Source organism: Heterodontus francisci, chromosome 23 (genome assembly GCF_036365525.1).
Source record: "Heterodontus francisci isolate sHetFra1 chromosome 23, sHetFra1.hap1, whole genome shotgun sequence".
Taxonomy (NCBI): domain Eukaryota; kingdom Metazoa; phylum Chordata; class Chondrichthyes; order Heterodontiformes; family Heterodontidae; genus Heterodontus; species Heterodontus francisci.
Genome location: NC_090393.1, coordinates 57,307,984 through 57,335,144, shown reverse-complemented (window position 1 = coordinate 57,335,144; position 27,161 = coordinate 57,307,984). Strand labels below are relative to the sequence as shown.

Genomic DNA, 27,161 nt, shown 5'->3' with positions numbered 1-27,161 from the left:
ATGGCTATATGCTTCAGATGCAGATTAATTGCCCCCATGTCTGTGGCTGAGTCAATAGTTTTGTCAAATGTCCGTGGTGCAACATGTTGGTGCCTATCCTTGTTTAAGGTTCCAAGCCTCAGCTCTCAGAACTTGAATTCAGTGTATTGCTGAAGTTAAAAAAGGGCAAAACGTGCAATAACTATCTGAACAGGAAACATTACTCAGTTTTGTAATAAGAGTACCAATTTACAATTGCCAAATGCAAAGCCCTTAGTCAGTTTGGTGTGTTTATCTCTCTATGGTGAATTGGGTTCTCCAGTGGTAACCAGTTCAGCTTTCAATATGTGCTAACCATTCTTGTGGATATAGATGGTGATATGTGGGAATCAGAGGCAAAGCAAAGAGATTTGTCATGTGTCAGGGCATCTGTGTCCCCTTTTTCTGAGGTAGGCAATGATTGAATGTAATACCTCTGACTTCCTCCCCTACCAAGGCTCGTTTATCCCAGTGGTTGAAACAGTTATGGGTTCTGAAAAGACTGCAACACCAGAGGCTTTATCTGAGACTTAATTTGCAAATGTTTAACTGAAACTATGTTTATCTTTTCTTCACTTTCAGGGACGGATGCCAGTATCCCTGTCCATATCAACAACATCTGTCAGCGCAACTATGTCACTGTAGAGAGCGGCCGCAGGTTGAAACCCACCAACCTTGGGATTGTTCTCGTTCATGGATATTACAAAATTGGTACGGTGAAATGGAGGGAAATAAACTGTAGCCACCCTGCAGCTCTGAAACTGGAAGTTTATTTAACATTTAGGAGTGCTGATCTGCCTCTTGATGTCTTTTTAAATAGCTTGTAAATGTAAGACATAATAATCTTGATTGCCCAGTTTATCAGATTGTGGATGAGGCCCTCACCTCCCCAGCACCCCACCACCCCACCATGAGTACTGTCGGACACGCCTGGAAGAGTTATATCAACAGACAATTCACGTAGTTGCACATTGATTGTATCATCTGATTGCAATGATTCAAGAAGGTGGCCCGCTACCAGCTTCTCAGGACCGCTAGGGATGGACAATGAATGTCCGCCTTGCCAGCTACTCTTTCTGTAATGCTGTGTTGAAATGGTAACCATCCATTGGGTGCTTGGTCATGTGATTAGATCTAATTGTGCCGGAGCAATGTTCACAGCTGGGCTGGCTAAAATTCATCTGGAAGGTACCTCTGAGTACACTGTTTCTAGTGTTATTGCTTAGTTCAGCATTCAGAGATTGTGTCTCTTTGTGTGTGTCCAGTTTTAGAGGCAGCTGGAAGCTGCACAAGAGCAGCCCCTGTACATTAACCCATTTCTTTAATTTATTTCAAATGAAACGACAGATTTTTTGTTCACTTCCTTTCTCTGTGGGTTTTTCCACATTGCACATCATTCTGCATTTGGGAAAGCAATCTGGTGACCCAATCATCGAGGCCTTTCCTAGCGCAGCTCCATGGCTAGCTGCTATCACATGTGGCAATGGGTTACGGTACTGTAGTGTTTGATATTAAACTGCTAATCCAGAGAACCTGAGTTTAAATCCAATGGCCGTTTGAGAAGTTGAATTCCGTAACTGTGGCCATGAAGCAGTCGATTGTCATAAAAACCCATAATATCCTTTTAGGAAAGAAACCTTGCGTACCCGACCTATAACTCCAGTCGCACATCAATGTGGTTGACTCTTAACTCCCCTTTGAAATTGCTCAGCAAGCCGCTCCGTTGTATCAAACCGCTACAAGAAGACGCGCCACCACCTTTCCAAGGCAATTCGGGATGGCCACATAATGAGAATGAATATTAACAATAAGCACTCATCAAATTTGTATCCTTCACAATCTGTGAGCACCTGAAATCCACTCAATCTGACTGTAAATTGCAAAGAAATCTATGCCCAGATTTCCTACCCCTCCCCCCCAGATCCAACAGCAGCAGGGCTAAAAAAAATGATTGAGAATTGCTGGGAGTGGGGTCTGTGGGGAGCTGGGGGGTGGGTGTGTGCAGCAGTGGTGGTTACTAATCAAATTTCATCAGTTATATGCAGCAATCTTTTCTCTAGTTAGCAATTTGTTCTGCAGCACCTTGGAGAGTGTATGATCTGTTTGTATTTTGACAGACCAGGAGCTTGTCCTTCCCACCATCCGCAGTGCTGTCGAGAAGCAGCTCGGCCTCATTGCTGCAGGAAAAGCTGATTTCCCCCCTGTCCTAGAGCATGCCTTAAATATCTTCAAGAGGAAGTTCCATTATTTTGTGGACTCCATAGCAGGTACGGCGGAATGTTTTGATATCATGTATTGTATCAAATTTCTGTGACTAATTGTTAGACTGTTCAACTAATTAGTCACAAGGATATGTTTACAAAGGCTCCCCTCAGACGCGGAGTCTTAATTCTCTGGTCTGTGTTCCCATCGACTCTGTGCCAGGAGTAGAGCCTTACAAAATTTACCCTGTGGTCTGAACTGTTGCCTGTATGTTCATCTCTCGATTAGTCTGGCCAGGAATATTGCATCTGTTTGCTTATAGGAAGGGCCCTACCAAATTCATGGTTGTGAAAAATGGGTCATGGACCATGAAATCTTGGGTCCTGTGTGAAATCTCAGGTCCTCCATGAAATCAGCCGTTTTGTGAACATCACGCGTTTAGTGATTGACACAAGGCTCACCTCGCTGATTGGTAGATGAGGGAGGGCTTCCGGTGCAATTTTGAAAGAAGCAGTCTCAAGTATTAGCAGACAAGTGAGAATGCCAGAATGAGCAAATCAAAAATGGCATAACCATTTCTGCAACACATCGAGTGAAAGAACATTTGTCAAAAAAAGCAAATGCAGCCTTAAACCCAGATCCCCACGGTGGCTGTGATTGCCGCCTCCATCCCATCCTCAACAGTACCCTGCCTCTCCTGCCATCGCGCTTCTCTTCGCCACTCCCTTCTGTGCCCGTCTGATCGCCGCTCGCTCGCTCCCCGCCTTGCCGCTTCTCCCCCCTCAGCCGCTCACCCCCTGCTTAGCCGCTGCCTTCCCTCAGCCACTCGCTCCAGCCCTCGCCACTTCCCCACCTCAGGCGCTCGCTGCCTGCCTTGCCGCTTTGGCCACTCGCTCCCTGCTTCCTCCCCCCCACCACCACCGGCTGCTCGCTCCAGACCTCGCGACTTCTATCTTCTTGGCCACTGGTTCCCGCGTCGCCCCATCACCCCTCGACCGCTCGCTCTCCGTCTTGCTGCTTCAGCGGCTCGTTCCCCGCTCCCCGCCGCTTCGGGGGGTTGGGGGGCGATCTGCCGAAGGGGGAATAGACGAGGCCGGGAGTGAGCCGTCGAGGGGAGGAAGGGTAAGGGCAGGAGTGAGTGGCTGAGGGAAGGTAGTGGGGAGCGAGCGGCCGAGGGAGGAAGCGGCGAAGGCGAGAGTGAGTGGCTGAGGGAAGGCAGTGGTGAGGCAGGATGGAGCGGGAAATTGAAAGTGGCAATTGAAGCGGGGATGGCGGGAGGGAGCAGGGTATTGTTCGGGAGAATGGAGCCGGCAGTCGCGGCTGTTGAGGGGTGATGTCATTGCATTGTGACATCAGCGCGTGCATGCTCACCTTCATATTGGCAAGCTGGCAAATGTTCGCACACACTGATGACGTCCACGATGGCTCTGCGCATGCTCCGCGTTGTCAGGAGTCACTGTGTAGTTTTTAAGTATACAATAAATGCCATTTGAAACCAGAAACCTCCCTTGTCTTTTTTTTGTTTGAAATAGATCATTTTCATGGCTTGTTGTGACATTGTGAAATTTACGATTTTAACTATGAGATCGTGAAATTCACAATTCTTAAAATGCCGTGACCGTGAATCAGGTAGGGCCCTACTTATAGGCCAAGCTTGCAGAAATCGATCTGTAAATGGAGCACCAAGAGTCAAAGGCAATAGTTACCTTATGGAATAACAGATAATGTGGGAGAAAGTTTAATTGCAATAGTTTAATCAGAAGTCTTACATCACTTACTAATCAAGACAGGCATCATTATCAGCTGCAACTATCCTCAGATCCTGTAGCCTCCTCAGACTGTGAACAGTCCACAGTTCCCATGAACTGATTCTATGATGAGAAAATGTCGTCAATCCCGTCTGAGCCATGGCTGCTAAGGTGGCTCCACCAATCATCCATTCCTTTCAGGCCAACTGTGATCTTGAACGTTGGGGTTTGAAAGGCCCAAACAGTGGCATGAGCAGCCGCCCAGCAAAAAGCCTACCTCCATGTCATTGCCTATCCTAAAACTGGCATACTCACCACTAGAGGATGAGCTATGAAATCGTAGATGAGGTAATGCATCCAGTAGGCTATAAACTTCAAGGAAATTCACTGATACTAAAAAAAATTATCTCAGCTGACACATTTGAGGCTGACATTGGAGAGAGTGAGCTGTCAGTAGAAAGCACACCCTGTCAGCCTGACGGCAGCACCGAGCCTGTTCATATCAGCCATCAACTGCAATTTTTTCACGTCTGTCTTTGTTTAGAGGATTAATTTGTTTGTGTTCTCTTGCAAAACTGCAAAAGGATGAGCCTGTTAGGTTATGAATACACTTAGGAAGTTGAGATTATCTCTAGTCAATTGAGAAGAATGCAGTTTGAACCAGTGCACTATTTTAGCTCCATTGCTGCTCAGTGCAGGTCTTCTTGCCGCGATCCCTACAAGACTTAAGTGCTGCAGTGACTCGTCTCTCCATGATATTTAGTTCAAAACTGTTTATCAGACTGTGGTGTTTATCTAGTGTTAGCTGTGGCTCAGTTGGTAGCACTCTCACTTTTGAGTCCGAAGCTTGTGGGGTTCATTTCCCATTCCAGAGACTAGAGCACAAAAATCCAAGCTGACACTGCAGTGCTGAGGGAGTACCGCACTATCAGAGATACTGTCTTTCGGATGAGACTTTAAACTGAAGCCCTGTCTGTCTTCTCAGGTGGAGATAAAAGATCCCACGTCAGTATTTGAAGAACAGCAGGGGTGTTTTCCCTGATGTTTTGCCCGATATTTATTCCTCCAACTACATCACTAAAATAGATGATCTGATCATCATCACATTGTTGTTTGTAGGACTTTGCTGTGCACAACTTGGCTGCTGCATTACATTACACCAGTGACTACACTTCAGAAAGTACTGAATTGACTGTAATGCACTATGGGACACTTTTTGTTTGAAGCAAAACCCTTTCCCACAATGATACCATAAATTGTCCGTTGTCAATTGTATTGTCAAACAAGTGGTGATTGTTACTTCTATTGTACCTTGAGACATTCTGACTTGGATTCAATTTTTCCTCATCGACTAGGCTACCCATCTTAAAGGGACCATGGATCCAGCTTGCAATTGCGTGCAACTTAATGTGTAGAGACTTTAGCTATGATCAACTTTTGATATTTCTTCTTTTGTAGTGATTTCTTCTTAAGTTCTACAATGCACAGAGAATTGATGAGATTTTGGTCTGATGACAAAAACAAAACAAATCAGGTGAAACTTGATCTGATCGTTATCACATTGCTGATTGTAGAACTTTGCTGTGCACAACTTGGCTGCTGCAATTCCTACATTACACCAGTGACTACACGTCAAAATGTATTTCATTGGCTGGAATAGACTTTGAGACGTCCCGAGGTCCAGTGCCCTGTCCTTAGCTCAACAGAGTGGGGCAGACTGCATTGTCCCACATTGGCCTTTCCATTCTGGATATTCCACATGATAATCAAGCAATTGCAATTATTTGGATACTGTTCTCATGGCAGCCTGCCAGGATGGATTTTATACAGGAGTCAAAGTAGCTACTGCTCCTTAGTGGTATACTGCTGGTGGTTCTGTTTCAATGGTGTGTTATTCTTCTGAGAGAGAATATTTTTGAATTTCTCCTCTTTATTTGCTTGTTCCACATTCTGTTGACATAAATCCAGGTTATCAAATGAGAGAATTCTACAGGAGATGCCTCTTTAAGATGTTAGTATCTAGGACATTCAACATTGTTTCTTTAACACAGCTCATTAATGAGAGTTAAAGAATTGCAATTCCTGAGCATCATTATCTCTGTTCCTCACTGCAGCTCAGGAAGAAGAACCCTGTCTGACTATTCTCTCCCAAAGAGGGACTGAGGCCACTTGTCATGTCCTTCCATTGCCTTAGTGAGATGAGCTGCCTCAGCACAGACCTGGGCCTATATCAGTACTAAATCGGGCAGTGTTTTTACACACCAGGCCATTGGGGCATCCTCAGTTTTTTTTTATTCTAACAGAATTGTGGTAACTGGAAATGAATTGGATAGTCTTGGCTGACAAGATGAATCTTTTACAAATAAATAATTCTGCCTTTATTGGATTGTAACACTGTTAAAAAAAAAAACAATAATCTACATCCCCAGATTGGAACTGTTCTGTCTATATCCTGAAGTTATGCATTCTCTGTCATTGGGGATATATATTATATGTCAGAAAAGTATTTTCAGTTGGTCAAGATGCTGAAATGATTTGCATTTTGTTGGAGTTTGAACTCCTTTGGAGGTCTGCAAGAGGTTTGCACTTTGAAAGTCAGTAGAGGTTTGCCCTTCAACCTTCAGTGCCCTCTGTGACTACTCTGCTCAGTCTGTTCTCTATTTCTCTATAGGTATGGATGAATTAATGGAAGTGTCATTTTCTCCCATTGCTGAAACGGGGAAGCCTCTCTCCCGCTGTGGCAAGTGCCATCGATTTATGAAGTACATTCAGGTTGGTGAAGTGAACGTGTAACTGCAGGGGGAGGGTGGGTTGGTTTATTTTCAATAATCCCAAGCATAGTCTTTTGAAATTGGATTAGTATCTAGTATCAAAACAGTGATCGTGTATGCGAGAGGTTAGGATTTGGAATGCACTGCCTAATAGGGTGATTGATACAGATTTGATAGGAGCCTTCAAAGGGGAATTGGATTAAATATTTGAAGGAGAAAAAAAATCAGGGATATGGGGAAAGAGTGATGGAGTGGGAATAACTGGATTGCTCTTTGAAAGAACAGACATAGATGTGATAGGCTGAATGGTCTCATTATGTCTTGTATTCTGTGATTCTATATACCCCATTTTCATCAATATGCCATCTTCAAACACCAAGGAACTCGATTATACTAAGTGGCTCTAAGAAAAGGTATATTCTTGGAACAGTCAGTCCAGGTTTGTACTTGAAACATTAATTTACAATAACAGGGACAGTGTTATGAGAGTGCCTTGTAATGAGAAAAGCAGTAGTGTTGTAACTTAGGTCCACATGAGAAAGGAGTATATAAACACGATCTAAAAGAAAGCAAAAAGAAAGAAAGGACTGGGACAAATGTACTTGCAGGAAGGTTTGCTAGTGCTGTTGGGGATGGTTTAAACTAGTTTGGCAGGGGATGGGAACTTGAGGGCAGTTTCAGATAGGACAATTTCAGGGCAGGGAACGGGAGGCAGAAGATTAGCGAGTGACTCTGAAAGACAGAAGAAGCAAAGGTTAAGAAGTGTGCAGCACAGGAATTTGGCAGTGTTAAAGTATTTATTTAAATGCAAGGAGTATAGTAAATAAAGTCGATGAGCTGAGGGCACAGATAGACACATGGCAACACGATAATATTGCTACAACGGAGACTTGGCTTAAAGAGGGGCAAGAATGGCAGCTCAACATCCCTGGATATAGAGTTTTCAGGCGGGATAGGGAGGGGGATAAAAAAAAGAGGTGGTGCAGCATTATTGGTTAAGGAATCAATAACAGCTGTGAGGAGGGATAATATGCGAAATGAATTATCATATGAGGCCATATTGGTTGAGCTCAGAAATAAAAAAGGAGCAACCACACTACTGGGAATGTGCTATAGACCCCCAAACAGTGAGGGGGAGATAGAAGAACAAATATGCAGACAAATTTCTGAGTGCAAAAACTATAAGGCAATCATAGTTGGGGATTTCAACTACCCTAATATCAGTTGGGATACAAACAGTGTAAAGAGCACAAAATTCTTGAACTGCATTCAAGAGAACTTTTTTAGCCAGCACGTAACAAGCCCAACGAGAGGGGGCACAATTCTAGATTTAGTCTCCGGTAATGAAGCTGGGCAAGTGGAAGAAGTAGCAGTGGGTGACCATTTTGGAGATAGTGACCATAATGCAGTTAGTTTTAGCATAATCATGGAAAAGGAGAAAGATAAAACATGAGTAAAAGTTCTAAATTGGGAGAAGGCGAATTTTAAGAAGCTGAGAGGTGATCTGGCAAAAGTGGACTGGATACAGCTACTTGAAGGAAAATCAGTGGGAGGCAATCAAAAGCGAGATTCTACAGGCACAGTGTAGGCATGTCCCCACAAAGATAAAGAGTGGTACTGCCAAATCTAGACTCCCCTAGTTAACTAGAAGCATACAGGGTAAGTTAAAGCAGAAAAAGAAAACTTATGATGATCACAAAAAACTTAATACTTTAGAAAGCCGAGAAGAGTATAGAAAGTGCAGGGGTGAAGTAAAAAAGGAAATTAAAAAACCAAAGAGAGGACATGAAAAATTATTGCCAGGGAAAATCCAAAGATGTTTTATCAGTACATTAAGAGCAAGAGGATAACTGAGGAAAGGGTAGGGCCCATCAGAGATGTAAAAGGGGACTTATGCGTGCAATCAGAAGATACGAGTACAGGAGCAGGGATGTCTTGGTACAATTATACAGGGCCTTGGTGAGGCCATACCTGTAATATTGTGTGCAGTTTTGGTCTCCTTATCTGAGGAAGGATGTTCTTACTTTAGAGGGAGTGCAGCGAAGGTTTACCAGACTGATTCCTGGGATGGCGGGACTGACGTATGAGGAGAGATTGAGTGGGTTGGGATTATATTCACTGGAGTTCAGAAGAGTGAGGGGGAATCTCATAGAAACCTATAAAATTCTAACAGGACTTGACAGAGTCGATGCAGGAAAGATGTTCCCGATGGTGAGGGAGTCCAGAACCAGGGGTCATAGTCTAAGGATACGGGGTAAACCTTTCAGGACTGAGATGAGGAGAAATTTCTTCACCCAGAGAGTGGTCTGTCTGTGGAATTCGCTACCACAGAAAGCAGTTGAGGCCAAAACATTGTATGTTTTCAAGAAGGAGTTAGATATAGCTCTTGGGTTTAAAGGGATCAAAGGGTATAGGGCGAAAGCGGGAACTGAGTTGGATGATCAGCCATGATCATAATGAATGGCGGAGCAGGCTCGAAGGGCCGAATGGCCTACTCCTGCTCCTACTTTCTATGTTTCTATGTGAGCAGGGTTCTTAATGAGTTTTTTGTCTCTGTCTTCACAAAGGAGAGGGATGATGCAGACATTGTAGTAAAAGAGGAGCAGTGTGAAATATTAGATACGATAAGCATAATATGAGAGGAAGTACTGGACTGTCTGACATCCTTGAAAGTGGATAAATCGCCAGGGCCGGATGAATTGCATCCCAGGTTATTAAAGGAAGCCAGGGAGGAAGTAGCGGATGCGCTGAGGATCATCTTCAAATCCTCACTGGATTTGGGTGAGGTGCCAGAGGATTGGAGATCTGCGAACGTTATACCATTGTTTAAAAAGGGTGCGAGGAATAGGCCAAATAATTATAGGCCGGTCAGTCTGACCTCGGTGGTGGGTAAATTATTAGAATCAATTCTGAGAGACAGGATAAACTGCCACTTAGAAAGGCACGGATTAATCAGGGATAGTCAGCATGGATTTATTAAGGGAAGGTCATGTCTTACTAACTTGATTCAGTTTTTGAGGAAGTAACAAGGAGGATTGATGAGGGTAGTGCAGCAGATGCGGTCTACATGGATTTTAGTAAAGCATTTGACTAAGTCCCGCATGGCAGACTGATGAGAAAAATGAAAGCCCATGGGATACAGGGGAATGTGGCAGGTTGGATCCAAAATTGGCTCAATGACAGGAAACAAAGGGTAGTAGTCGACATGTTCTGGCGAATGGAAAGCGGTTTCCAGTGGTGTTACACCGGGCTCAGTGTTGGGTCCCTTGCTGTTTGTGGTATATATTAATGATTTGGACTTAAATGTGGGAGGCATGATTGGGAAATTTGCTGATGACACAAAATTTGGCCGTGTAGTTGATAGTGAAGATTCCAGAATGATATCAATGATTTGGTTGAGTGGGTGGAAAAGTGGCAAATGGAATTCAATTTGGAGAAATGTGAGGTAATGCCTTTGGGGATGGCAAACAAAGAGTGGGAATACACAACAAACGGGAGGATATTGAGAGGGGTAGAAGAAGTGAAAGACCTTGGAGTGCATGTCCACAGGTCCCTGAAGGTGGCAGGACAGGTAGATAGAGTTTTTTTTTATTCATTCATGGGATGTGGGTGTCGCTGGCCAGGCCAGCATTTATTGCCCATCCCTAATTGCCCTTGAGAAGGTAGTGGTGAGCTGCCTTCTTGATCCGCTGCAGTCCATTTGGGGTAGGTATACCCACAGTGCTGTTAGGAAGGGAGTTCCAGGATTTTGACCCAGCGACAGTGAAGGAACGGCGATATAGTTCCAAGTCAGGATGGTGTGTGACTTGGAGGGTAATGCAGGTAGTGGTGTTCCCATGCATCTGTTGCCCTTGTCCTTCTAGTTGGTAGAGATCGCGGGATTGGAAGGTGCTGTCTAAGGAGCCTTGGTGCATTGCTGCAGTGCATCTTGTAGATGGTACACACAGCTGCTGCTGTGCGTCGGTGGTGGAGGGAGTGAATGTTTGTAGATGGTGTGCCAATCAAGCAGGCTGCTTTGTCCTGGATGGTGTTGAGCTTCTTGAGTGTTGTTGGAGCTGCACCCATCCAGGCAAGTGGAGAGTATTCCATCACACTCCTGACTTGTGCCTTGTAGATGGTGGACAGGCTTTGGGGAGTCAGGAGGTGTGTTACTCGCCTCAGGATTCCTAGCCTCTGACCTGCTCTTGTAGCCACGGTATTTATTTGGCTACTCCAGTTCAGTTTCTGGTCAATGGTAGCCCCTAGGATGTTGATAGTGGGGGATTCAGCGATGGTAATGCCGTTGAATGTCAAGGGGAAATGGTTAGATTCTCTCTTGTTGGAGATGGTCATTGCCTGGCACTTGTGTGGCGCGAATGTTACTTGCCACTTATCAGCCCAAGCCTAGATATTGTCCAGGTTTTGCTGCATTTCTACATGGTCTGCTTCAGTATCTGAGGAGTCCCGAATGGTGCTGAACATTGTGCAATCATCAGCGAACATCCCCACTTCTGACCTTATGATTGAAGGAAGGTCATTGATGAAACAGCTGAAGATGGTTTGGCCTAGGACACTACCCTGAGGAACTCCTGCAGTGATGTCCTGGAGCTGAGATGATTGACCTCCAACAACCACAACCATCTTCCTTTGCTCTAGGTACGACTCCAGCCAGCGTAGGGTTTTCCCCCTGATTCCCATTGACCTCAGTTTTGCTAGGGCTCTTTGATGCCATGCTCGGTCAAATGCTGCCTTCATGTCAAGGGCAGTCACTCTCACCTTGCCTATTGTGTACAGCTCTTTTGTCCATGTTTGAACCAAGGCTGTAATGAGGTCTGGAGCTGAGTGGCCCTGGCGGAACCCAAACTGAGCGTCACTGCGCAGGTTATTGCTAAGCAAGTGCCGCTTGATGGCACTGTTGATGACACCTTCCATCACTTTACTGATGATTGAGAGTAGGCTGATGGGGCAGTAATTGGCCGGGTTGGACTTGTCCTGCTTTTTGTGTACAGGACATACCTGGGCAATTTTCCACATTGCAGAGTAGATGCCAGTGTTGTAGCTGTACTGGAACAGCTTGGCTAGGGGCACAGCAAGTTCTGGAGCACAGGTCTTCAGAACTATTGCCGGAATATTGTCAGGGCCCAAAAGCTTTTGCAGTATCCAGTGCCTTCAGTCGTTTCTTGATATCGCGCGGAGTGAATCAAATTGGCTGAAGTCTGGCATCTGTAATGCTGGGGACTTCAGGAGGAGGCCGAGATGGATCATCAACTTGGCACTTCTGGCTGAAGATTGTTGCAAATGCTTCAGCCTTATCTTTCGCACTGATGTGCTGGGCTCCCCCATCGTTGAGGATGGGGATATTTGTGGAGCCACCTACTCCAGTTAGTTGTTTAATTGTCCACCGCCATTCACGGCTGGATGTGGCAGGACTGCAGCGCTTAGATCTGATCCGTTGGTTATGGGATCGCTTAGCTCTGTCTATCGCATGCTGCTTACGCAGTTTGGCATGCAAGTAGTCCTGGGTTGTAGCTTCATCAGGTTGACACCTCATTTTGAGGTATGCCTGGTGCTGCTCCTGGCATGCCCTCCTGCACTCTTCATTGAACCAGGGTTGGTCTCCTGGCTTGATGGTAATGGAAGAGTAGGGGATATGCCGGGCCATGAGGTTACAGATTGTGGATGAGTACAATTCTGCTGCTGCTGATGGCCCACAGCGCCTCATGGACGCCCAGTTTTGCATTGCTAGATCTGTTCGAAATCTATCCCATTTAGCACGGTGATAGTGCCACACAACACAATGGACGGTATCCTCAATGTGAAGGCGGGACTTCGTCTCCACAAGAACCGTGCGGTGGTCATTCCTACCAATACAGTCATGGACCGAAGCATCTGCGGCAGGCAGATTGGTGAGGACGAGGTCAAGCATGTTTTTCCCTCTTGTTGATTCCCTCACCACCTGCCGCAGACCCAGTCTCGCAGCTATGTCCTTTAGGACTCGGCCAGCTCGGTCAGTAGTGGTGCTACCGAGCCACTCTTGGTGATGGACATTGAAGTCCCCCACCCAGAGTACATTTTGTGCCCTTGCCACCCTCAGTGCTTCCTCCAAGTGGCGTTCAACATGGAGGAGTACTGAGTCATCAGCTGAGGGAGGGCGGTAGGTGATAATCAGTAGGAGGTTACCTTGCCCATGTTTGACGTGATGCCATGAGACTTCATGGGGTCCAGAGTCAATGTTGAGGACTCCCAGGGCAACTCCCTCCCTACTGTAGACCACTGTGCCACCACCTCTGGTGGGTCTGTCCTGCCGGTGGGACAGGCCATACCCGGGGATGGTGATGGCAGTGTCTGGGACATTGTCTGTAAGGTATGATTCGGTGAGTATGACTATGTCAGGCTGTTGCTTGACTAGAAACAAAAACAAGAAATGCTGGATTCACTCAGCAGGTCTGGCAGCATCTGTGGAAAGAGAAGCAGAGTTAACGTTTCGGGTCAGTGACCCTTCTTCGGAACCACATTGCTGTGGGTCTGGAATCACATGTAGGCCAGACCAGGTAAGGACAGCAGATTTCCTTTCCTAAAGGACATGAGTGAACCAGATGGGTTTTTACAACAATCGACATGGTTTCATGGCCATCATTAGACGAGCTTTTTTAATTCCAGATTTATTAATTAAATTCAAATTCCACCTTCTGCTGTGGTGGGATTTGAACCCATGTCCCCAGAGAAATACCCTGTGTTTCTGGGTTACCAGTCCAGTGATAATACCACTACATCACCGCCTACCCCTAGAAGGCATATGGAATGCTTTCCTTTATTGGCCGAGGTATGGAAAATGCTGGTTATGCCACAGCTGTAATATTGCTTACCGTTTTGGTCACCACATTATAGGAAGGACATAATTGCTGTGGGGAGAGTACAGAGGAGATTTACCAGAATGTTGCCAGGGCTTGAATGTTGCAGCTATGAGGAAGGATTGGATAGGCTAGGGTTATTTTTCTTAGAACAGAGGAGGCTGAGGGGTGACTTATTTGAGGTGCACAAAATAATGAGGGGCCTAGATAGAGTAGACAGGAAGGATCTGTTTCCCCTGACGGTGAGGTCAGTTACCAGGGGACACAGATTTAAGGTGATTGGTAGAAGGATTAGAGGGGACATGAGGAAAGACTTTTTCACCCAGAGGGTGGTGGGTGTCTGGAATTCACTTCTAGGAATGGTGGTGGAGGCAGAAACCCTCAACTCTTTTAAAAGGTACCTGGACATGCACCTGAAGTGTTGTAACCTGCAAGGCTATGGACCAGGTGCTGGAAGGTGGGATTAGATTGGGCTACTAGTGTTTTCAGCCGACGCAGACACGATGGACTGAATGGCCTCCTTCTGTGCCGTAATTTTTCTATGTTTCCTATATCATTGCATGACCTCAAGATGTCAAATTGCTTCACAGCCAGTTAATAACTTTTGAAATGTAGTCACTATCATGTAAGGAAATGCTGCAGCCAGTTTGGACATAAGATCGGAAAAACAACAATCTTGTAAACAACCAGTTATTCTTTTAGTGGTGGATAAATGGGAATGGGACACTGCAAGAACCTGTGTCCTCATTGGAAAAATTACTATGGAATTTTTTTACACTGACTGAAAGAGCAGACGGAGCAGGACAAATCCAGTCCAGCCAATTACTGCCCCATCAGTCCACTCTCAATCAGCAAGGTAATGGAAGATGTCATTGACAGTGCTATCAAGCAGCACTTACACAACAATAACCTAATAACCTGCTTACCGATGCTACAGACCTCATTACAGCCTTGGTCCAAACATGGACAAAAGAGCTGAATTCAGGAAGTGAAGTAAAAGTGCCTGCCCTTGACATCAAGGCATTGACCAGAAACTGAACTGGACCAGCCATATAAATATTGTGGCTACAAGAGCAGGTCAGAGGCTGAGAATTCTACAGTGCATAACTCCCTCTTGACTCCCCAAAGCCTGTCCAACATCTACACTGCTGCCACTATGCACTGGTGATGGAAGGAGTGAATGTTTAAGGTGGTGGGTGGGATGTCAAACATGCGGGCTGCATTGTCTTAGATGATGTCGAGCTTCTTGAGTGTTGTTGGAACTGCACTCATTCAGGCATCACACTCCTGACTTGTGCCTTGTAAATGGTGGAGAGGCTTTTGGGGAGTCGGGAGACGAATTACTCACCAAAGAATTCCCAGCCTCTGACCTGCTCCCGTAGCCACGGTATTTATAAACAAAGAACAAAGAAAATTACAGCACAGGAACAGGCCCTTCGGCCCTCCAAGCCTGCGCCGATCCAGATCCTCTATCTAAACATGTCGCCTATTTTCTAAGGGTCTGTATCTCTTTGCTTCCTGCCCATTCATGTGTCTGTCTAGATACATCTTAAAAGACGCTATCGTGCCCACGTCTACTACCTCCACTGGCAACGCGTTCCAGGCACCCACCACCCTCTGCGTAAAGAACTCAACCTCCGTCTTTGTAATGAAAATAATCCCAATCTGCTCAACCTCTGTTCATAGCTAGCGCCCGCCATACCAGGCAACATCCTGGTGAACCTCCTCTGCACCCTCTACAAAGCATCTACATCCTTTTGGTAATGTGGCGACCAGAACTGCACGCAGTATTCCAAATGTGGCCGAACCAAAGTCTTATACAACTGTAACATGACCTGCCAACCCTTGTACTCAATACCCCGTCCGATGAAGGAAAGCATGCCGTATGCCTTCTTGACCACTCTATTGACCTGCGTTGCCACCTTCAGGGAACAATGGACCTGAACACCCAGATCTCTCTGTACATCAATTTTCCCCAGGACTTTTCCATTTACTGTATAATTCACTCTTGAATTGGATCTTCCAAAATGCATCACTTCGCATTTGCCCTGATTGAACTCCATCTGCCATTTTTCTGCCCAACTCTCCAATCTATTTATATTCTGCTGCATTCTCTGACAGTCCCCTTCACTATCTGCTACTCCACCAATCTTAGTGTCGTCTGCAAACTTGCTAATCAGACCACCTATACTTTCCTCCAAATCATTTATGTATATCACAAACAACAGTGGTCCCAGCACGGATCCCTGTGGAACACCACTGGTCACACGTCTCCATTTTGAGAATCTCCCTTCCACTGCTACTCTCTGTCTCCTGTTGCCCTGCCAGTTCTTTATCCATCTAGCTAGTACACCCTGGACCCCATGCGACTTCACTTTCTCCATCAGCCTACCATGGGGAACCTTATCAAACGCCTTACTGAAGTCCATGTATATGACATCTACAGCCCTTCCCTCATCAATCAACTTTGTCACTTCCTCAAAGAATTCTATTAAGTTGGTAAGGCATGACCTTCCCTGCACAAAACCATGTTGCCTATTACTGATAAGCCCATTTTCTTCCAAATGGGAATAGATCCTATCCCTCAGTATCTTCACCAGCAGCTTCCCTACCACTGACGTCAGGCTCACCGGTCTATAATTACCTGGATTATCCCTGCTACCCTTCTTAAACAAGGAGACAACATTAGCAATTCTCCAGTCCTCCGGGACCTCACCCGTGTTTAAGGATGCTGCAAAGATATCTGTTAAGGCCCCAGCTATTTCCTCTCTCGCTTCCCTCAGTAACCTGGGATAGATCCCATCCGGACCTGGGGACTTGTCCACCTTAATGCCTTTTAGAATACCCAACACTTCCTCCCTCCTTATGCCGACTTGACCTAGAGTAATCAAACATCTGTCCCTAACCTCAACATCCGTCATGTCCCTCTCCTCGGTGAATACCGATGCAAAGTACTCATTTAGTATCTCACCCATTTTCTCTGGCTCCACGCAAACTTTCCTCCTTTGTCCTTGAGTGGGCCAATCCTTTCTCTAGTTACCCTCTTGCTCCTTATATATGAATAAAAGGCTTTGGGATTTTCCTTAACCCTGTTTGCTAAAGATATTTCATGACCCCTTTTAGCCCTCTTAATTCCTCGTTTCAGATTGGTCCTACATTCCCGATATTCTTTCAAAACTTCGTCTTTCTTCAGCCGCCTAGTCCTTATGTATGCTTCCTTTTTCCTCTTAGCCAGTCTCACAATTTCACCTGTCATCCATGGTTCCCTAATCTTGCCATTTCTATCCCTCATTTTCACAGGAACATGTCTCTCCTGCATGCTAATCAACCTCTCTTTAAAAGCCTCCCACATATCAAATGTGGATTTACCTTCAAACAGCTGCTCCCAATCTACATTCCCCAGCTCCTGCCGAATTTTGGTATAGTTGGCCTTCCCCCAATTTAGCACTCTTCCTTTGGGACCACTCTCGTCTTTGTCCATGAGTATTCTAAAACTTACGGAATTGTGATCACTATTCCCAAAGTAGTCCCCTACTGAAACTTCAACCACTTGGCCGGGCTCATTCCCCAACACCAGGTCCAGTATGGCCCCTTCCCGAGTTGGACTATTTACATACTGCTCTAGAAAACCCTCCTGGATGCTCCTTACAAATTCTGCTCCATCTGGACCTCTAACACTAAGTGAATCCCAGTCAATGTTGGGAAAATTAAAATCTCCTATCACCACCACCCTGTTGCTCCTACATCTTTCCATAATCTGTTTACATATTTGTACCTCTATCTCACGCTCGCTGTTGGGAGGCCTGTAGTACAGCCCCAACATTGTTACCGCACCCTTCCTATTTCTGAGTTCTGCCCATATTGCCTCACTGCTCGAGTCCTCCATAGTGCTCTCCTTCAGCACAGCTGTGATATCCTCTTTGACCAGTACTGCAACTCCTCCACCCCTTTTACCTCCCTCTCTATCCCGCCGGAAGCATCGATATCCTGGGATATTTAGTTGCCAATCATGCCCTTCCCTCAACCAAGTCTCAGTAATAGCAATAACATCATACTCCCAGGTACCAATCCAGGCCCTAGGTTCATCTGCCTTACCTACTACACTTCTTGCATTAAAACAAATGCACCTCAGACCACCAGTCCCTTTGCGTTCATCATCTGCTCCCTTTCTACTCTTTTCCTTAGTCATGCTGACTTCATTATCTAATTCCTTACAGGCTTTAGTTACTACCTCCTTACTGTCCACTGACCTCCTCATTTGGTTCCCATCCCCCTGCCACATTAGTTTAAACCCTCCCCAACAGCGTTAGCAAAAGCACCCCCAAGGACATTGGTTCCAGTCCGGCCCAGGTGTAGACCGTCCAATTTGTAATAGTCCCACCTCCCCCAGAACCGGTCCCAATGTCCCAAAAATCTGAACCCCTCCCTCCTGCACCATCTCTCAAGCCACGCATTCATCCTGACTATTCTTTCATTTCTACTCTGACTATCACGTGGCACTGGTAGCAATCCTGAGATTACTACCTCTGAGGTCCTACTTTTTAACTTGACTCCTAACTTCCTAAATTCTGCTTGTAGGACCTCATCCCGTTTTTTATCTATATCATTGGTGCCTATGTGCACAACGACAGCTGGCTGTTCACCCTCCCGTTTCAGAATGTTCTGCAGCCGATCTGAGACATCCCTGACCCGTGCACCTGGGAGGCAACATACCATTCGGGAGTCTCGTTTTCGACCACAGAACCGCCTATCTACTCCCCTTACAATCGAATCCCCGATAACTATAGCCCTTCCACTCTTTTTCCCGCCTTTCCGAACAGCAGAGCCAGCCACGGTGCCATGAACCTGGCGACTGCTGCCTTCCCCTGGTGAGCCATCTCCCTCAACAGTATCCAAAACGGTATACCTGTTTTGGAGGGAGATGACCGCAGGGGACACCTGCGCTGCCTTCCTGCTCTTTCTCTGCCTTTTGGTCACCCATTCCCTTTCACCCTCAGCAATCCTAATCTGCGGTGTGACCAATTCGCTAAACCTGCTATCCACGACCTCCTCAGCATCGCGGATGCTCCAAAGTGAGTCCATCCGCAGTTCCAGAGCCATCATGCGGTCTAACAAGAGCTGCAGCTGGACACACTTCCAGCACGTGAAGGAGTTAGGGACATCAGCCGTGTCCCTGAGCTCCCACATTGAGCAAGAGGAGCATGACACGGGTCTGAGATCTCCTGCCATTTTCAATCTTAAGCTTAAGTTAGTCTTAACTTAGATAAACGAAAAAGAAACGAAAAGTTTTCACCAATCACAGGAAAAAAAAAATAAATAGAAAATGCCTTACCTTATCTGCACACCACCGAGTCCTTTTTTTTGGTTAGAGGAGGAGGGCGGGTGGGAGACACTACAGGTGTAGTGTCTCGGGTTCAGCCGCTGCCCAAATATATAGGACTTACTTACCCAGCTGCCACCTCGCTCTCCCTGTCGCCGCTGCAAAATTAAGGCTGGTCAGCGAAGTTTCTGGTCAATGATAACCACCAGGATGTTGATGGTGGGTGTTTCAGTGATGGTCATGCCATTGAGTGTCAAGGAGAGATGGTCATTGTCTCCATCTTGTTGGAGATGGTCATTGTCTGGCACTTGTGTGGCATAAATGCTACATGCCACTTATCAGCCCAAGCCTGAATGTTGTCCAGGTCTTCTTGTATGCATGCATAGGCTGCTTCAGATTCTGAGGTGTCACGAATGGTATTGAACACTGCAATTATCAGAAAACATCCCTCCTTCTGACCTTATGATGGAGGGAAGGTCATTGATGAAACAGGTGAAGATGGTTGGGCGTAGGACACTATCCTGAGGAACTCTTGCAGTGATGTTCTGGGGCTGAGATGATTGGCCTCCCATAACCACAACCATCTTCCTTTGTGCTAGGTATGACTCCAACCAGTGGACAGCTTTCCCTTTGATTCCCATTGCCTTCAATTTTGCTAGGGCTCCTTGATGCTACACTTGGCAAAATGCTGTCTTGATGGCAAGGACATTCACTTTCACCTCACTTTTGGAATTCATTTGTTTTGTCCATGTTTAGTTCAAGGCTGTAATGCAGTCTGGAGCCGAGTGCCCCTTATGGAACCCAGACTGAGCATCGGTGGGCAGGTTATTGCTGAGAAGATGCTGCTTGATAGCACTGTCGACGACACTTTTCATCACTTTGCTGATGATTGAGAGTATGATGGGGTGGTAATTGGCTGGATTGGATTTGTCCTGCGTTTTGTGAACCTGGGCAATTTTCCACATTGTCGGGTCGATGCTGGCGTTGTAGCTGTTCTAAAACAGGTTGGCTAGGGACGTGGCTAGTTCTGGATGGGGATGTTTGTGGCGCCTCCTCCTCCAGTTAGTTGTTTAATTGCCCAGCACCATTCACGACTGGATATGGCAGGACTGCAGAGCTTAGATCTGATCCGTTGGTTGTGGGATTGCTTTGTTCTAGTGCGTCCTGCTTCCACCGTTTAGCATGTATGTAATCCTGTGTTGTAGCTTCACCAGGTTGGCACCTCATTTTAACATATGGCTGGTGCTGCTCCTGGCACGCTGTCCTGCACTCCTCATTGAACCAGGGTTGGTCCCCTGGCTTGATGGTAATGGTAGAGTGAGGGATATGCTGGGCCATGAGGTTACAGATTGTGGTTGAATACAATTCTGCTGTTGCCGATGGCCCACAGCACCTCATGGATGCCCAATTTTGAGCAGCTAGATCTGTTCTGAATCTATCCCATTTTGCATGTTGGTAGTGCCACACAATACAATGTAGAGTATCCTCAGTGTGAAGGCGAAATTTCCTCTCCAGAAGAACTGTGCTGTCGTCATTCCTGCCAATACTGTGATGGACAGATGCATTTGTGACAGTAGATTGGTGAGGATGAGATCAAGTAGGTTTTTCCCTCTTGTTAGTTCTCTCATCACCTGCTGCAAGCCCAGTCTTGCAGATGTGTCCTTGAGGATTCGGCCAGCTCAGTCAATAGTGGTGCTACCGAGCCACTCTTGGTGATGAACATTAAAGTCCCCCACCCAGAGTTCATTCTGTGCCCTTGTTACCCTCCGTGCTTCTTCCAAGTGGTGTTCAAAGTGGAGGAGTACTGATTCATCAGCTGAAGGAAGAGGTGGTGGTAGGTGGTAATCAACTGGAGGTTTCCTTGCCCACGTTTGGCCTGGTGCCATGAGACTTCATGGGGTCCAGAGTCAATTTTGAGGACTCCTAGGGCCGTTTCCTCCTAACCTTGTACCATTGTGCTGCCACCTCTGCTGGATCTGTTGTGCCAATAGGACAGGACATACCCAGGGTATGAGTCAATGAATATGACTGTCAGGCTGTTGCTTGACTAATCTGTGGGACAGCTCTCCCAATTTTGGCGTGTCCCCAGATATTGGTGAAAAGGACTTTGCAGGGCCAACCGGGCAGGGTGTGACTTTGCCGTCTCCAGTGCCTAGGTCGATGCCAGGTGGGCTGTCTGGTTTAATTCTTTTTTGACTTTTCTGTAGCAGTTTGATACAGCTGAGTGGCTTGCTAGGCCATTTTAGAGGGCAGTTAATAATCAACCACATTGCTGTAGGCCAGATCGGGTAAGGAACTGGATGAAAAGATACATTTAGGGCATTAATGGTTTATAGAGAGCACTTGACATCAATCAAAACCACTGCTGGTGTAAATCCAGAATTCCGTTCATGAGGAAAGGTCATGTTAACCCGTAGTTTTGCAAAGTTTTATTATCTGCTGTCTGTTTCTAGAATTTTGTGTTTTTTGATTCAGATTTGCAGCATTTCTATTTGTATTTCTATAAATCTTATATGTCTATTTGTGTTATTCTTTAGTATGTGTATAATTACCAGTAAATACCAGTAGTTACCAGTAAATGCAAAACCGTACTCTTGGACAGTAATACTGGGCCCGTGCATGGGAGTGCAGTACTCTTAATACAGTTCTTGGGCAGTGAATGGGAATCCAGTACTCTCAGTATAGTTACTGGGAAGTGAAAAGGAGTCCTGCGCACACACTCACTATAGTTACAGAGCAGTTTATGGGAGTCCAGGGCTTTTGTTCTTTAGTTGTTGGGTCTATGAATGGGCATCCAGGGTCCTCGTATTGTAGTTACCAGATCGATGAATGCAAGTCCAAGGCTCTGCTTCTGTAGTTGGCAGGTCTGTGGATGAGTATCCAAGGTTATAGTTTTGTAGTTCCCAGATCTGTAGATGCATGTCCAGGGTGCTCGTTCTTTAGTTATTAGGTCTCCATTGAGTGTCCAGAGTTTAGTTCTGTAGTTACCAGACCTTTGACTGGGTGTCCAGGGTTTAATTCTGTCGTTAACAGGTCTGTGAATGCGTATCCAAGGTTCTAGTTCTGTAGTTACCAAGTCTGTAAGTGGAACTCTAGGGCTCTAACATACTAGTCACTGAGTATGTCAATGGAAATTCAGGGCTCCAACGCTGTAGTTGCTGAGTCTGTGTAAAATAATCCTGTACCTAATGCCTGTAATCCCAGAAGTAGAACATTCTAAGCCCGCTCTGCAGTAATGACCTTATTAAGCGATTAGTGTTGCTAATAGCTGATTGTTATCTCCAGGCCAAACCCAGCCGGATGCACTGTTCCCATTGTGATGATACCTACAGCTTACCGCAGAATGGAACCATTAAACTGTACAAAGAGCTCCGCTGCCCTCTGGATGAGTTTGAACTTGTTCTCTGGTCGTCTGGTTCCAGGGGGAAGAGTTACCCGCTGTGTCCGTATTGCTACAACCACCCACCATTCCGTGATATGAGGAAAGGTGAGGAGCTGCTGAAACCAGTGCTGACTCCACTCACTGGTTCATTTTGTTTGAGAGTCTGTCACAAATAGAGAATAATCCTGATCATCCTTGTTTGTTTATTTTTATTTACAGTTTTTTTTTCCTTTTCTTGAGCATCCTGACTACTGAGGTAGTTCTGCAGGTGTCATCGGTTCCCACCCTGGTGGCCTTTCTTAATGTGTGAGCCTAGTCACTGACACTGGTGGGCTGTTTACCTGTCGTGGGTTTCATGGTATTTCCCCACACAAACTAACCAGTTGGAGTCACTAGATAGCAATTCATCCCACTCTAGACAGGGCAACAGAGGCCAGGTGTACTATTCAACTTCTGCACAGACCAGAGATTGATCCTGGGACCCCCTGATTCAAATGACTCAATATCACATTACACCATGCTGTACCACTGGGAAAGGCACATCCACCCTTATGGAAAGGAGCATCTATGATGCATGTCTCCCTGCATGCTAGTACATAGCTATACCCACAACTCAGTGTCATATAATCACAACTTTCCAGAGTCATTTACTTGACAAAGAATGACTTATTGCAAACCCATTATCTCTTCACATTAATCTGCTGTCACCTGCTAACACACAGAGTTTGTTGTTATCGATAAATTCAGGTGATGGCTGAGGGTCAGAGTGCAGACACCAGCAAAATTGAAAAGAATAGAAGACAAGGTAAATCAGGAATAGTGATTGATGATGAGCAGACGCTTTAAAGTAGGGAATGTTGTAAGTGGAAGGAAAAGGTGAGGAGGGTAAACGAGTAAGACAGTTCTATTCGTAAATACGTATATTGTGTTAATTTGAGATTTTTTTTGGCAATATGACAGCTTGATATTTTTCCACTTTAGATTAATCCACTCTTTTTTTCTTGGTTTTGGGAGTTAGACATTTTTCATTCACACACTCCACCACCCCCCCCCCCCCCCCCCCCATCCCCTTTTTCTTTTTACTCCTGTTGCCTGCTTACTTCCAGTACATCCCCAAACTTCCTTTTAGTTGTCAGGTGATAGAAACATAGGAACAGGAGTAGGCCATTCAGCCCATTGAGCCTGCCCCGCCACTCAAAATGATCATGGCTGATCATCCACTTCCATGCCTTTTTCCCACACTATCCTCATATCCTTTTATGTCATTTGTATTTAGAAATATGTCAATTTCTGCTTTAAACAAACTGACTGAGCTTCCACAGCCCTCTAGAGTAGAGAATTCCAAAGATTCACAACCCTCTGAGTAAAGAAATTTCTCCTCATCTCTGTTCTGAGTGGCTTCCCCCTTAGCACAGTCACCAGTTGAGTCCATGTGATATTCACCTCTATCCATACTTTACCTCACTGGTAGATAAATTCTAAATTCTTAGCATCACCAATTTAAGATGTCTGCAAATTAATGGGAACGGGTATTGACCTTTATTTTTTTGCCCCAAAGGCTCCATTGTGATATCCCATAAGGCTCATAAAGACCAAAGGTTTTGTCATTCTTGATGTGTTAGTGTGCATCACTCTCTAGTTATTGGGCAGAGTTTGAGCCCCAGGAGTTGTGTTCACACAATGATGAAAAATAGATATCACTGAGATATGGAAGGTGCAACTTGTGACAGCATTGTTTTTTTTTTTAGGAATGGGATGTAATGAATGCACCCATCCAACATGTCAGCATTCGCTGAGCCTGCTGGGGATCGTCCAGTGTGTGGAATGCGAGAGTGGTGTGCTGGTCTTTGACCCCACCTCGGGCCCAAAGTGGAAGATGGCTTGTAACAAATGCAATGTGGTGGTACACTTCTTTGAAAATGCCCACAGAGTGAAGGTATCGTCTGAAACCTGTGATGTGTGCGAGGCTGCAATCGTTGACGTGGACTTCAACAAGGCAAAGTCACCGCTGCCTGGCGAAGCGACACAGCATTCAGGCTGTGTCTTCTGCGATCCGGTGTTTCAGAACCTTGTTGAGCTTCAGTATGCCAAAATGAAACACCCAATGCATCGGGGTGGTGGGGGGCAGGGCCGAAGACGAGGGCGGGGTAGGGGCAGAGGACGTAGACCTCCAGGAAGGAACAATCCAAAGAAACCCAAAGACAAAATGGCAGCACTAGCTGCTTATTTCGTGTAGGTATGAATAAGGGTCTTGAACAGCCCATATTCAGAGGCATATTTTCATTGAAGTTAGTTGAGGAATTTGTGGTCTGTTTGTCTCTTGTTCTATTTTTTCATTTTTTTGTTTTAAATGTGTTGGATGTGCTTTCCTAATAGCTGAGCCGATAGCACGTGGCCCAGTGCAGAACTGGGCCGATCCCTGTTCAGTGCTGTTCTCAGCCAGGGCAGGAATGGGGGAATGAGAGTTTCCTTCAGTGGGTTGGTGTGGAGGAGGGAACTGGTTGAGGGTTCTTGTTCTTGATTTACTGTCCAGGAGCCTCTACTGCACTGTACATATGTGTGGGTGTCACACTGACCTTGGCTGTGACGCCTTGTACATTTGAATATGCTGCCAACATCGACCATCTCAGCTCATGTATGAAGAATAACGACGCAGACTATTTGACACTTTTTACAAAGTGTGCTGAAGTTGGCATGTTAATAAATTTCTGCAATGTGCAGGAAATAATCATTCAGCCATGGAAAAATATTTTATCAAGTATGCAGTGAAAGCAATGAGAAACAAGCTCGGTCAACTTTACTGATTCACTGCAGAATGGATGTCTGTCCTGGAGCAGACTACCTTTTTTCATAACACAGTAAGCTGGCATCATTTACAACAGGTGACCACTGTGGACAAGAGCCACTGCTGCAGCCAACTCAAAACTGTCGAACACAAAATCAAATCATCCAAACATTTTTTTAGAATTATTAAAAAGTGAGGAAACGCTTGTATTTATTTAGTGCCTTATCACATCTTTCTGAAACATTCAAAGCATTTCACACACACTGAATTACTTGAAGTGCAGGAATTCTGGAAAGCTGAAATCAAAACAAAATAGACAGCACATCAATCGGCATCTGAAAGAGAGATTAAATGTTCCAATGAATGTTAACATGCTCATTTTCTTCCACATTGATTAAGCTGCTATGAATTTCCAACACTTGCTGGTTTTATGAATATTCAATCTGTTTGTTTTCCTAACAGTTGTTTCACTCAATATTTGGGATATGGCAGAAGTTTTGAAGTTGCTGTGGATTTGGGTCGTCTGTTAGATCCAAGGCATCAATGAAATTTCTCAATAATTCTGTCTGCTCCCAAGAGAGTGTCCTGATGATGGCTGAACAGTCAGTCACAAGGAAACCTCTGACAGATCAAAGTTTATTCTGGAGCTCTGAGTAAACTGTAAAAGTTTTACATTTACATTAGATTTTACTCTCTCTCAGTCTTCTAGTTACAAACCTGTAAAAAGTACATTGTTCTGTGTCTACATTCATTTTATTTTTTGGCTTTGCTCTACCTGCCAGTTTTACAATACAAATTACTGTACTCAATATTAACACTGCCTTTGGAAACATGGTCAACTGCCTGAGAGAAGGATACCTGCTTTCTGTATTAATGGGACAACTGGAACTAATCAAAGATAACAGGATGTCCGTGTTGTAGAAAAGGTGGGATCTACAAAGGAATCGTAAAGGGATACAAAATCTGAGACATGTTATAAAAAGGCACTGGTTACTGTGTGTACATGTGTATATATGGAGAGTTGCAATACAAATTGTTATCCCCTTCAATTATTGAATAAATAAACACACTAATTTGTTTAAGCTCATGTTTATTTTTAAAATTATCTTTATAATCTTTAGCTTGTCTTTACCCTTATTTTCCCTCAGATAGGCGAGCTGAGTTGACCAATCTTCCTCATCTGTGCACACTTTTTACCTGGCAGGGTGAGATGTGACCTCTATTGTACAGTTACTTCAGCTCTTCTGTGGCAATTTAGTTAGTTTCTGGTTAACTGGAACCCTTCGAGGTTTGCTGCTGGACTAGACTGCCAGAGGAATCATTTATGATCAGGTCTGAATGTCTGGCAGCCCTGAGATTTTATTCTGACACTATATAGTCTGATGTTTATTTTTTGCCAGTGGCCGCAGTACTAAACAGTGTTTTACTCAAGGGCAACATTTGGGATTGCTGTAATACATGACTGATTAAAATGGAGACTCTTGCCTTCAATTTTCCTTACAGTAATTTGCTGCTCTCTCAGGTAGCTGCTGAATGAACCCAAGCATTTCCCATAGGAAGGGGAGTTCAATTTTTCAGGATTTTTGTCATTTTGATTTAACAAGGATTTTGAGCTAATTTACTTTAAGATGCTGCTATTAAATTAAATTCAGTCCACAAATGATTAATTCATTCATCAGATGTGGATTAACTTCACGTGATGGGACCAAATGAAGTGGCTAACAATTATGTTTCTTACTTTCTGGATCAGTTTGAGACAGTGGGGTTGGTTAGTACATTTTAGAGACATTCACTCCTGTAATATTAGAATGGCTTTCATTTATTAAGCTCAATAGCAGTCACAAATGGCCAAGCAATCTGTTACTGTGACTGTTTCACAGGGACAAGGGGTAGCAATGATAGTTTGGGGACAGTGGAATGAGACAGTTCCTGACTGAGAGCTACCTCTTGCCTGTCCTGTTGGTTCACACAATCAACCCTTCTCTAGACAGCCATATACTCAATATACAGCACAGAGCCTCCTCGAGCTGGTGTTGATGCTTTTCCTTAGGCTTGTATCTGTGCTATTGTTCCTTTTTAACCTTATGTTGACACTGAGACTCCTC

General features: G+C 45.1%; 1 protein-coding gene across 1 annotated transcript in view; it reads left to right on the top strand.

Annotated features, from left to right (window-relative positions):
- The window catches only part of top3b (DNA topoisomerase III beta), a 93,972-nt gene extending 67,834 nt beyond the window's left edge, over nt 1-26,138 (top strand). Inside the window, exons 13-17 of the mRNA XM_068055356.1 lie at nt 601-729; nt 2,136-2,285; nt 6,640-6,740; nt 22,175-22,376; nt 24,020-26,138. Coding sequence (XP_067911457.1) covers nt 601-729; nt 2,136-2,285; nt 6,640-6,740; nt 22,175-22,376; nt 24,020-24,507 — 1,070 coding nt within the window. The 3' untranslated portion in view covers nt 24,508-26,138. The remainder of the gene's footprint in view (nt 1-600; nt 730-2,135; nt 2,286-6,639; nt 6,741-22,174; nt 22,377-24,019) is intronic.
- Nucleotides 26,139-27,161: the final 1,023 nt, after the last annotated feature.